General features: G+C 35.3%; 1 protein-coding gene across 3 annotated transcripts in view; it reads right to left on the bottom strand.

Moving 5' to 3' along the window:
- GRIK2 (glutamate ionotropic receptor kainate type subunit 2) overlaps positions 1-13,087 on the bottom strand; it is a 452,717-nt gene that overhangs the window by 17,437 nt on the left and 422,193 nt on the right. For all 3 annotated transcript variants that reach the window (XM_076333304.1, XM_076333303.1, XM_076333305.1), the window contains one exon: positions 2,364-2,614. In XM_076333304.1, coding sequence (XP_076189419.1) covers positions 2,364-2,614 — 251 coding nt within the window. The remainder of the gene's footprint in view (positions 1-2,363; positions 2,615-13,087) is intronic.

Genomic DNA, 13,087 nt, shown 5'->3' with positions numbered 1-13,087 from the left:
TTAAATCTGCATTGCCTCCCCACTGGAAGTGCAACTGTATATTTTGTATACATCAAAAAGCAGACACACATGTTAATATTGCCCATTTATATTTCAGGATACTCCATATATTCAGCAGCTGAAGTTATCTGATTTCTTTTGTTTCTTTGGTTGTTAATATGACCTTTGATCTTCCCTGTCTCCAAATGTTGACAAGCATTATACAAATTCCAGAATGTTACTCTGATTCTAAAGGGCTGAAACTATAAATGTTACCAAAACTAGGTGCTTCCTCCCTCCTGTGGAATAGCCAAGGCATCGTTACTGGCATGGTTTACTCATCCCAGCATAGGAGATGTAGAGACAGTACTGCTTATCTCCCTTTTGGCTGCTGCTACTCCCTCTCCTAGGCAAAGGGGACCTGCTACATTTGGAGAGGATGGAAGAAGACGTTCACTGAAGGTCTATGGGTGTTGGGAGAATAGTGGGTGAGGGGATGATGGTGTAGGCCATGTGTAGCGATGCTGGCATCATTTTTCTGTTAATTTCATTCCAGAAGTAAAGTTCTACTGAAATTTTACTGGTCTACTGACATCAGGGTATGTGGGTGTTGTGGGGAGGGGAGGGGAGGTGAGGGAAGAGATTGGCTGCAAGGAGGAAATAGAGGAGAGAGACCTGACTCTTTCAACTGCTTCAGATTCAGCCCTAACTTTTTAAAGTGTCTCAATACTTGATGATATGATGAGACCTTTCTGGTACAAGTACTGTTAAAAAGTCAGATACCTCCAGTCATTGCTATATCTATCCATCATTAACAAACAAAAATAAAAAAGCAGGAAATGAAAAAAACCCAAACAAACAAAACCACAAAACCATAGGGCTTAGAGAAACAAATCCTTAATTAAAAAGTTTCTGTTTGCTTCCTCACACAAATTCCAACATGCTGTTATTGTCATGTAAAATATGCATTCACACCCTACAAAATACTGAATTCATGTTACAAGATTGTTATTAAAACGGTCCTATTTTTTGAAGTGAGTGCTTTTTAAAAATCCAGAAAAGCTAAACCAAATTATACTGGTGTCCATACGAAACCCATATCCACCTTAGGAATGGGTAAAAATTATTGAGACTTACATGGGTTACTTAAGTAACTGGTATCTTTTTCCTCACAAATTAATTTCAGAAACAACATTCCAATAGTATGGTAACAGAAAGGAATCAGCCTGTAGTATCATAAAGAAGAGGATCTAAATGGTCCTTTAACAATTTAATAAAATGTACCCATGTTCAAACTGTGTTTAGGACTTTGTGACCTCACACTGCCTTTGTGTGTATTAGAAAAAAACTTCTTTAACAATATATTTATAACAGGACACTTGCATACCAAAAGGTTGCCTCAAAAGAAGTAAAAACAAATTGTAAATTTTCTGAGTAATGATTCAAGTTACAAAAATTCACCAGTAGCATCTGGAAAAAAAACAATATACGTACAGCTGTTGGATTTACTACTGATTTTATTAAATTAAATTTCTAAATAGAAATATAGAAATTGCCATAGGTCACAAGCTCCTCAAAAGGAGAAGAAGAAAAAAAGAAAAAGACCTAGTAAAATCCAACAGTTTCTCTCAATTTTTAAAATTCAGAATTTGTCATAGCAATAAAATATATAATTTGAGTTTAGGTTTAAACATGGGCACATATGTATAGAAAGATTTATTTATTTATTATGCAAAAATGATAATTCCAACTAAGAATTTCACAAGATATTACTAGTGTTGGCACAATTACAGTACTGTGGTTGTATAAATTGCAAGTACAGAACAAATTAACACTAGAATTGTCAAAACTGAGTCAGTTTGAAATTACAGGACATCATATCAGTAGTAAACCCACCAAAAAAAATCATGCTGATGTAATCTTTTCCAGATGCTACCAGGACAACTTTGCAAGTATAAACTTCTGTAAAGAACATTTCTATAGAGACATTTTTAGATTTTGACTTTGAGCTACAGACAGGTTGTCTTTTGAAAATCAGAATTATCTGTAGAAGATTAATTTGTTTCCCATTACAGTTTCAGATTTCTTCTTCATCCATAAAATTAACTGCAGTGAACTTCCAGGAGTAAAAAGCTGTCTTTTTTCAGGCTTGAATAAGAGGAGAAATAGTCACTTGTCCTGAAATCTGGCTACAATTAAACACATTGAAGACAAATTAAAAGCTGTAAATGTAAAACTTTGGGTACTTTGCTGTGATCCTTTGTTATACAAATATTATAGAATAAACAATCAGTGTGCATCACCTACATTTTGCTACCAAATGCTTAAAGTATTATTTAAATAGACCATAAATATAAAATAAAATAAGAAAAGACAGTATTTACCTTTTCCAGCTGAGCATTTTTTTTTGATTTGTACAAAAACTCCCCTACTGCCACAAAGACAGAAAGCACCAATCCTGCTGCCAGCACGATGAAGATTCCTCCAATATTTTGAACTCCCAAAGCACTGGCCTCTTTACTTTCCTCCTCTGGGCAGCCATTACCTCTCCACCATTTCTCTTTCATCATGTGGAGCTTGCCCTCCTCTTGCAGCTGAAGAATTGCTATAGTGATCTTGTCTCTGTATGGAGAACCTGAAGAGACCACAGGGAACATATATTGCATGGGGTATACTTTAAGGAAAGTTAGCTATTCCTGATAAGAATAAAATGTAATATAATGTCACAGGAAAACCTATATCCTCTACAACCATAACATTTATTGAAAAGCCATTTGCATCTCACCACGGTCACACTGGTCACATAAATACAAACCCACATGCGCACACACATATAAATATAAATGCACAAAACCTGATCCAGCTGGTGTTGCCTGTAAGCCAGGCAACTTGCTGCAACAAGTCCTATCACACTTAGTCCCATGGTCTCAAACTTCTTCATGCCCAACTATTATATCCAGCCAAATAGTATTCACCTTTCAACTTCCATCAGGCTTCTAATTATGTTGCAGTAGATTTAGTCGAACATACATCAATCTACAGGCTGTTAATTCATAGCTTGTTACCCTGAAGCTAATCCAATGTCTGATATGAACACTTTATACTATTACTTTATTAAAAGAAGAAACAACAATTTATGCCTCAGGACCAAGCCACAAAAGTCTCCATTTGATAGATTGTCAGGCACTTAAGATACCTTCCAAGCACGCACTTACTTATTAACAGTACCAGGTAGCAATGCATTTAGAAAGATAAGTTTAAGTGTGTTTGCATAACAGAGATGTAAATTTTCATATTTCAATGTGTTTCTTTCTCATAATTCAGTATTTTAAAATGACATGATTATTTTGCAGCTTTTGAACACTTCAGTATTTCAAGGGGCAGTTTAAAGGGTAGTGTCATATCTTTGTATGTCATCTGTTCTCTTTTTCTTTACATGTGCATAAGGACTTTTCAATGAGTATTTTAAAATCGACATTAATTAATTAATTAATAATGCCAATGGAGAAAGCTTTTCTTTTCTTTTCTGAATGTTAGAGAGTAAATCACATCAGTTAGAGTGTTTTCTATGTTAAGATTTGTGTAATGTTTAAGGAGAGAACAAAGCCATCATTTTTCTTCTCCTCCTTCAAAAACAGGAACAAAAGGCTCTTCATTAAAGTAGTTAAGAAATCCCAGGGAAAAAAATTAGTAGATGAAAAGGCATGGCATCCCCTCTTTCATGTGATATGAATGCAATTCTACAAAGAATCCCTCCTCTTTTTCTTTCTCTTATAATACTGCTACTTAAAAGCTATAATTTTTACAGTGTTTCCTGTGGCTGAGTAATAAAATGCATTTTCATTAACTTGATACCTTTTTTAAAAAAATCCTCAGCATCCTTTAGAGAGGTTCTGCCCATTTGACTATTTCATGTACTGTGATCAACTGTGAAGGAGCTGAAGGAATGCATGGGTAGGATATTTTATACTCTTTACACTCTTGGAAAACGTATTTTTTTGAATTTCTTTCAATTTATTCTTTTTTTGTTCAGTTTCTTCTTACATATCTAGAGCTGATAATGAAAATAAAGCCAATAGCAAAGGGTTGCTCTGCCAGCATGGAAGTAAAACATAGAAGGGACCATTAATTACAAACACTCCGGGCTTTTCCTTTATTCCAGAATAAGAGGTGGGAAAAGCTGGCCACAAAGTATTTACATTGCAAGAACTTGTGCTTTTATCATCTATGCTTAGAAAAGAATGATATTCTGTACTACGAGCTAAACTGTGTTTACACAGGACTATACGAGAAGCAGAAAGAAAGGAAAACAAACTCTTTTCTGCTGTCTTGTGCATGCAGGGGCCTAAGTCACACCGTTTCAGACCATCCTGATTATGCTGAAACTGTACAAAACCCTGTACTTGACACATTTCTTCAGTCAGATGGAAGAAGTGATCAGTCCGCAATAGCCTGGGGAAGTGTAAGTGCATACTATAATCTTTTGGGGATATTTTCAGCATTACACTGCCTATAAATATTTAATAACAACAACTTAAATAACATTAGTTTCTGAGAAATAACTTTGGACCCAGTTTAAGCCATCTTCTGATCTGACGGGCTGCTTTCTAATTAAACTGATTTGCATTTCATTTCCACACTTTCTGTTGGTCTAAATATAGGCAATACCAACTATTTTTCATGTATTTTTTATATATTCTAGGGACCAGATTTGTACACATACAGTTCTAGTCCATTTGAAGTGCTTAAAAAATGAATTAACTGAAGAATTCATAGACAGAAACCATAAAGCATGGGCTAATCCTATCTACAATTAGTTAAGTTTATGAGGATTGCATTAGAAGCATGAAGTTAATAATGATTCAGTTCAACAGTATTTGTATCACTTACTGTTGGTGCAAAATTTTGCGCAAATAGTTGTGGAGTGGACAGTTTATAGGGCCTTTGGTGTTTCTACTGCAATATGTGTATTTGTTATACCTTATTATCGTGTCTTAAAAATGGTAATCTCACAAGTAAGGATCAATGTGTGATGACCAGCAGTGCATACTGCTGCTGTTAAATTAAACATTTAAAATGTTATACCCATGAAAAAGCTAGCATTCCATGCTGTAGTTCTATTCCATTTCTGAATGACTTACAACGTTCTAAATTCATTGATTCATATTTTGCAACAAATAATGAGTACACCTAATAATCTGATATTTGAAAAAAAGTAATCTTTAATGCTGTTTATACTGATTCAAGTAGTTATTAAGAGAACAAAAGAAGCATAACAATGATATTATTTCCTAAGGTTTTATTTGCTCCCAGATTTTTTTCTGATACAAGCTGGATTGCAAGTCCCAGCAATGGAAAATCCACCTGGAAACACCTGAAGTGGCTAAAAGTATCATGGTCTGATCTGTGGATGATAAAGTTAGGATACAAAAAGAAGAGAAAATTAATAGAGAATGCGGACAAGGCATCCAGATTACATTCCAGATGTTAAAACTGTTTTCCTTGCAGAAAAGAAAAATTTCCACAAGTAAATGTAAAATATTTTTGACATTTACTAGTAATTTTCCCTATCACTCCTATCACATGACTGAAAGATGAATCAAGCCCCTCCATGAGATGTTGCAAGAAGACCATGTCCTGTTCTTTACATTTTTTAAAATCAGTAGTTCATTTCAGAGAATTTACTGTTCAAGAGAAAAAAATAAAATGAAACCAGAAATTTTAAGACTCCCAGACAATGTATATGAATGCATTTGCAAAATAAATACACTATGAATAAGAGTAAAGTAATAAAGCAGAAGCAAAAAAAAATAGAGAATAAATTCTGCCATGTGAAGAAATGTGAACTGTGAACTTCACATCTCAACCTTCAATAAAAAGACAAGCAGTTGAAAAAAATCTTACCAGTCTGTGCATGGGGGAAGACTGGGAGGGGACAGACACAATGATATTTAAAACTCCATCCCAAAATCAGGGAAAGAGATGAGCATATAATCTTCCATTGAGTGCAGAGAAAGGGAGAATTCCAGTGCAGAAATATCTGACTTTTTCTTCCCTCTCTTTTCCTTGTTCCTATTGCTTTTGTTTCTCTATCAACTGATGAGCTATTTCCATGACAAACTGGGACTGGAGGGCCTACAGAATATAATCGATACATTATTTGCTGATCCCACTCTAGCTGCTGTTTGCAGGAATGAGAATTTCTGCCAGAAGAATTTTAAGACCTTCTGTTATAGATTATAGAGACCTTAGTGCCTTCCTATGATCAACAAACTCAGTAAGAGATGCAGTAATTTCTATTTGCAGTTACCTGCTTATGAAAATTTAAAATAAAAAGGAAAATTTACATAAAATTCTATTGTCTGAAACATCTGTACAAAAGTAAGATAACAAAGTCTCAGAAATATTGCAGAAGTTATACATAGGTAAGTTTTCTGCCCTGAAGTCTCAGTATATAAAGGTTTATGCACATAATTATATGTTTAGTCATAAATTATGAACACACAAAGTTTATATATTGAGACTTCACTCTATACAGATTAGTACACTGCTGATCTGGCTGGTCTTGAAAATGCTTCCTACTAGATTATAATTTAATAAAATCTCCTGCCTGGTTACTCTGAGTCTGTTTCACTCATTCCACCAAATACAAAAAGAGGTGGAGCATATTGGCACCTGTAGAACGGAATTTGGCCCTAAGTAAATAAAAAGGAATAGCAACACTCTGCTAACTCCTTCATTAAGAAAATGTTGAACCAGTAACTTTTTTGTTTCATCATTTCAGGTGCATTTTACCAAAAGCAATCACTGCAAATTTTCTGGTATTTTGAGAGTTGGTGCCCATGTGACATAGTCACATGTTACTTTTGATTTACTAGACAGAAGAATCCATTCTGAACACTCCTACACCACTGATAGTGTCCTTTATTGCTGTTACTTTTTTCTTTTGTTATTAAAAGTTCCAAGACTATTCTACTTATCTTGCAAAATTACTTCATACTCTATGTACTTGGCCTAAGCAAAAGAGAAATACAGTTAAGAATACACTATTGTATTCAGACCCTAGGTACAAAATTTAGATCATCAAGAACTACTTCTAGTACTGAAGTATTTATTAGAAGGAGAAAGCCACATGTAACAGGAAAGATATTCCTTTAATATCTAGGTGTTGAAGCTGTATGTGAATAGTTTACATTGAACAAAGCAACCAGTTCAAGTTCTGGTTTTAGCAGTTGAAAGGAAGAAGCACTGTACTCAACATGAGGGTGTTTGGGGTTTTTTGATTATTTTGAGGGGTTTTTTTTCATCATGAGCCCATTCCCATTGTGGTTACACCAGATTGATCTATCTATTTATCCTAAAGTTAGCTTGGGTACATATACATAAGCTGCAGTCACACTCTCACTCCAGTGTAGGCATATCTGAAATTTCCATAAGAACACTGGTTAACACCATTTATACTACTGGGGACAGGTGGAATCATTTAAGTCTTGGCATATCGACATTTCTCTGTACTTATCCCATAGATTAGCCTCATCGAGAATCACAGAATAAATGTTCTGACACCAAACTGATTGCATGCTTAGTTAAATCATATTTGAAAGTTTTGTTTGTTATACTGTTCTGTTATCTCTGTCCATCAGTTACTATGATGAAACTTTCCTTTTGTTTAAACAAGACAAAATTTAGTCTAGGCCCTTGAAACAGACATCCCTTGCTAGGGGATAACTGGTGATACAGCATGTGGAGTTCAGTTTTCCTTAAGTGTCATGCATACTGGAGTCATAGGCATGACAGAAACAAGATGGAAGGGATTTCATTTACACATAATTGTGCAGTAGATGTTTAGACTACAAGGAACCATGGAAAAACTAGTTCCTACAGCCTCATGCATCACAGGGCCTGAAACACCTTCCAGGAATCTGTAGCACAGTCAGCACTCTAAGACTGACAGCCACAGTTATAACATGCCATAGGAAAGGAATAGGCAGCTCAGGGGCACCGAGTATAGGAGAAACACTTACTTTAGCTTCACAGAAATGTTTTTCTTTTAAAAGTCACAGCCAGCTCTGCTCTCTAACTCTGTTAACCCGCTCTAATTTGGGTGGGAGTGAAGCAATAGAGAGATGGGTCAACATAGCTTGGTTCGTTCTTCCTACCTGTGGATTCAAAAGTCTCCAAGCAACACATGAAGAAAGAAGAGGGATTCTGTCAGTTCCCATTCCCTGGCTCCACTTTCAAAATCAGCCCATTTTTACATAAGAAAAGATCACTGGGGACTCTTTCCAGGTCATGGAGTAATGCCATTGCCGTGGCTGGGGATTTGATAGATTAAAATTCTTTGGCAATCATGGGAAGCAAGCAACATCCACAGTGAATAGAAGAGCAATAAATCAAAAGAAAAGGCAACAGTTTATGTGAATTTGACACAGGAGCAGGTCCTCCCTTATCCCAAATCTGGATCTCAATTTAACTCCAAGTAAATGAGCAAGGCCCACCAATTAAAAAAATTATTAAAAAAAAAAAAAAGCCACCAATGAAAAGATGTTCTCAGTAGCAAAATTAGCCACTTCCATACAAAGTAGCAATTGGCCAGGTATTTTTAAGAGTATAGAACAAACCTGAGATCCTCACGTTACACCAGGAGACGGATGTGGATTCTAACCGTAATAGATACAGCTAACTGTATCTAGCTTTGATAATAGGTTTTCTTTGTGATGTTAAGTGAACTACTTTTTCCTGTTTCTTAGCTCTGTGCTTCATAGCAAATTTGTTGGTTTATATTTATGAAATGATCAGACATTATAGCATTCTCACCTCTAAGGTACATATGAATTAATAGCAAAGAATCCCAAACACACAGAGTTTAAACACACTTCCCAAGTATACTGAAAACAACTGCTATATTAACAAACTTTAAGTGGACATAGATCTTTTTAATGTAGAAAAGTGTGAAAATCTTGTTTTTGCCACCCCAAGAGATCAGTAACATTTATATACTTTTCCTATTAATTTATGATTAATGCATTAAAATATGAGATAGATTTAAATATTACTAAAACCTTCTTGCTCCTCTACCAGCTGTCCTTCTACTTCCTTATGGACTTATAGATCACGGACTTTTAGACTTCTGGGCATGAAGAAGCTTTTTTCAAAGTTCTTTAAATACTCCACATATTGTGGACAATATTGGGAATAAATAATGAAGTGGTAGGTCTAATATAAGAAATACTTGCAACTTTAATTTAACTGTGTTGCATAGACATTAGGTTTCCCATTCTTGTCTTTCTGATTAAATACATAACTTTGAATTTTACTGTTGTTTTCCAAAGGATGCATCAGGGTAAAATATTTATCAGGATGGGTTAACACTTCTGATGAAACAAAATCAGTGTTTCCTGATTCTGATTGTTAACCCCGACACTTCATGCTACATTAAGATTATCATATTGTAATATTAGACTTATTGTAAGTATTAAATATTCATTAAGTTGCAGTTACTACAATGGAAAATCCTCAGTAGAAGTTTACAGCAGTCTAAGCTACCCTAAATCTAATTAAAACTTCAAACAAGCAAAACAAAATCCAAAACAAAGCTGTTCACTATTCCTATATATATATATATTCATCTTTGAGCTACATGTATGACTTGGAAAAGACAAGTTGCTGGTAAGAGGCAGGAAACATTTTAAATCAGCATTTTATGCCAAATGTAATCAAAACCCTTTCACAAACAGTGCGTTCTCTAATTGTTTCCACTTCTTCCCAGTTATAACCATTCCCAACTCATGCTAATTTCTGGTCGTTTCTTTATAGAACCATCATTAAAAAGTTCATGTAGGTTTATAAAGCTGAAATGTAACCAAGAGGGATCATGTAGCTGAGATTTATTTCACATTAAATTTCTCATAATTTTCCAGCTGTAAGTATGCAACATAATTGATATCAAAATTAGATGAATACATGGGAGATTTAGGAATACAGTAGCCATTCATGAATTCTTGTGTTCATAAATACTTATGGTTTTAGGACTGGGAAGGGGACATCCTTGAATGTATCAATTTGTAACTAGCTTCAAACATATCTATCCTCCACGGTGAGTAAATTACAAAAAAATGCATGTATAATGGTTGCCTATAATTAATAAATTAAATAAGATGACGATAACAGGTTTAATAGTTAATATACACCATTTTTCTCTATTTCTTTTTGTAGTACCAAGATAACCCGAACAGAATGAAGGCTTTTTTTTCCTTTTTACTATTTTAAATACTCAGATCATTATTACATTGTTGTATTAGACATGCGTATTCTATTCTATTTTTTCTTTCGTTTTATTTTTTCTTTTTTTTTTAACACAGTTTAGTTTTCTCAGCCCCTCCTCAAGCTATCATTGTAAACAGCTCTAAAGCATGGCTCTTAGTTTAAATACTGAATTCAAACAAATGAAAGTTTGTAACTTTTTTAATAGACTCTTCATGCATTGCAGCATCACAGGCAGTTTGAAAAGATCGTAATCATAACACACCATTATCTCTCTACCCCTGTTGAACTGTGCAGCTGCAGAACAAGAAGACACCTTTGTGGAAAGCTGTACTGAGAAAATCAGTGATATTATTTTTACCCAGCTAAAAGTATATCATATTTATACAGTGGCGTTTTTTCAGTTCTCCTTTCAAACCTGTATCACTCACATATGAATGGTTTGCAAATACAGCCTCCTTTGTGGGAAATATTTGTCTAACTCTACCCAGCAATAAATAGCTGAATTAAGGAAGTCTAACAAAATGCTACACGCAGTTCTACTATACGTGATGATTTCAGGCAGATAGACACGAGTATGTTGAAAGACAAGAAAAGTGTAAGGTCATAACAAAAGTGTCCAGACCTGAAAACCCAGTTCATGCTTTTGCAGAACACCCAAACCCCCTGCCACGCTATAAGGGAAATGCTGAAAACAATGAATGTCAGTGTTTTGCCATTAGCTGTTTCATCATGAGTGAGTTATGGTCTTGGGTACATCTAACTGCAATGCCATCTTAAATCTGGGCAATCTTCATTTAAGTTATAAAATATATATATATATATTTAGACCTTTGGAGCCGTCAGAATTCCTACAAAGTCTCACATTGCATTTATAGGTGATGATAAGAAGTTTCAGCTGCTACTGTTCTATTAAGCGATGTTCCATATATTTCTAATTCCTCTGATAAATAACAGAAGCTGACTTTTTGAGGTTTTCCGTGCAGATTTCTGTTCCCCAATTTGATTTACAAGGTTAAAGTGATTACAGAGGCAAGGCAGTCAGTCCTTGGTTTCCCTCAGTTTCCTTTGGGAAAAGGAGGCATCAGCTAACTGTGTGCATCATATATACAGTGAGAATAAGAAGCCTCAACTATTCAAAAACTGCTTAAAAACATTGGCTTTCAGTATTTCACTCACTGTGCTGTTTGTCTATAAAGCACCATGACAGACTGAAAGCCATGGTGCTAGTCTTTTCATTTATCTTAGCCAACTTAGAGAATTCCATCCTCAACAGTGGGGCTGGATGAGATAGCGAGAATTCAGATTTATGAAGAGCTTTCAGAATTTTAAATTTCTTTTCCATTACAAGGGAATCATTTGGGTGTAGAAAATGAAACTAGGTAGGCTCAAACCAAAAGACAGCCAATAGCTTCTATTTAACCCTTTTGGATGCAAATTCAAGTCACTGTTCAAAGGGAAAGGTCTTGATTCTGTAGTTAAAAAGTCTGAAGTACTTTCATCACAAAACTGTTGCATTTCAGTACTATGAAAGGCAGAACTCTGGAATCGTCCTCCGGAGATGGTCTAGTCCACCCCACCTGCTCAGGCTACAGCATGTTACTGAGGGCACGTTGTCCAGTTGGGTTCTGAATATCTCCAAGGACGGAGACTCCACAACATCTCTGGACAACATGTTGTAATGTTTGATCACCCTTACTGTAAAGAAGGGGTTTTTTTGTGTGTGTTTTTTTTCCCTCTCACATTTAAATGGAATTTATTTTATTTCAGTTTGTGCCCTATGCCTCTTGTCTAGTCACTGGGTGAAAGTGAAAAAATTCTGACTCTCTCTTCACTGTTTTCCCTTATCAGGTACTTAAACACATTGATAAGATCCCCCCTGAGCTGCCTTCTCTTCTTCAGGCTGAACAGTCCCAGCTCTGTCAGCCTCTCCTGTAACCTTCAGAGAGGCTGTGGTCAGTTTGTTTTATGTTATTACATGTCCCTCAAAAGAACCTTGAAGTATTGTAGTTAAACTACAGGACATTGGGTGGAGGGTGATACTTATTCAGTGAGCCTGGGTTGCTGGGAAATGAGATCCCACTTCTAATAGGCAGTGAAAAAGGAACACTTAGCCAGGAAATACAAGACAGACAAAATAAATAGCTGATGCTGCAGCTTTTTCAGATCAAAAATGCCTAAAACCATGCAAACACCATGTGCTGGGATGCAACACACTAGCTTGTTTCTAAGTAGGGGAGACATATCAGGACAGAGACATTTTACATTTGTAGATGTGTCTTTGACAATGCAATGCATACATATGGTCCTAAGCGTTATAACATCAACATTGAAGTTTTAACAATGTCTTTGCTTCAGTTACATCTATTCAGTAAATTCCTACTAGAAACCACTTCTCTAAGGTGGAGTCTGCTCACAACAGCTACCGGACATTAAATGTTTTGGCAATTCTTTATTGATACAAAGCTCAGCCTCTTAGCATGCCTCTCAGATAGTGCTTCAATATGCTCATACTTCTGAGGTAACTATAAAAAACTGTTCTTTCATCAAATATGTTAGCTACACATTCGTACACTTCAGCAACAATAAATTAACTGCTCAAGCAGTTGAAATTCTCAAATTAGTTTCAATACATAGTTTGGCCTGCATAAAAATAAATAATTTGCACCTATTTTTTGTGCATTATGTTCAACTAATGAAGACAAATGTATTAATTTGTTTTAGTTACAGAAGAACTGAAGCTCAGCACTTTTATGCATGTATAAGTGATGAATATTACAGTTCAAATTATATGAAGGATTACAGATTAAGTGCAGGCAAGCAGGAGAAAAAGGCCTCTTGTGTT

The sequence above is a fragment of the Aptenodytes patagonicus genome, chromosome 3 (genome assembly GCF_965638725.1).
Source record: "Aptenodytes patagonicus chromosome 3, bAptPat1.pri.cur, whole genome shotgun sequence".
Classification (NCBI taxonomy): Eukaryota; Metazoa; Chordata; class Aves; order Sphenisciformes; family Spheniscidae; genus Aptenodytes; species Aptenodytes patagonicus.
This window is presented reverse-complemented; position numbering and strand designations above follow the sequence as displayed.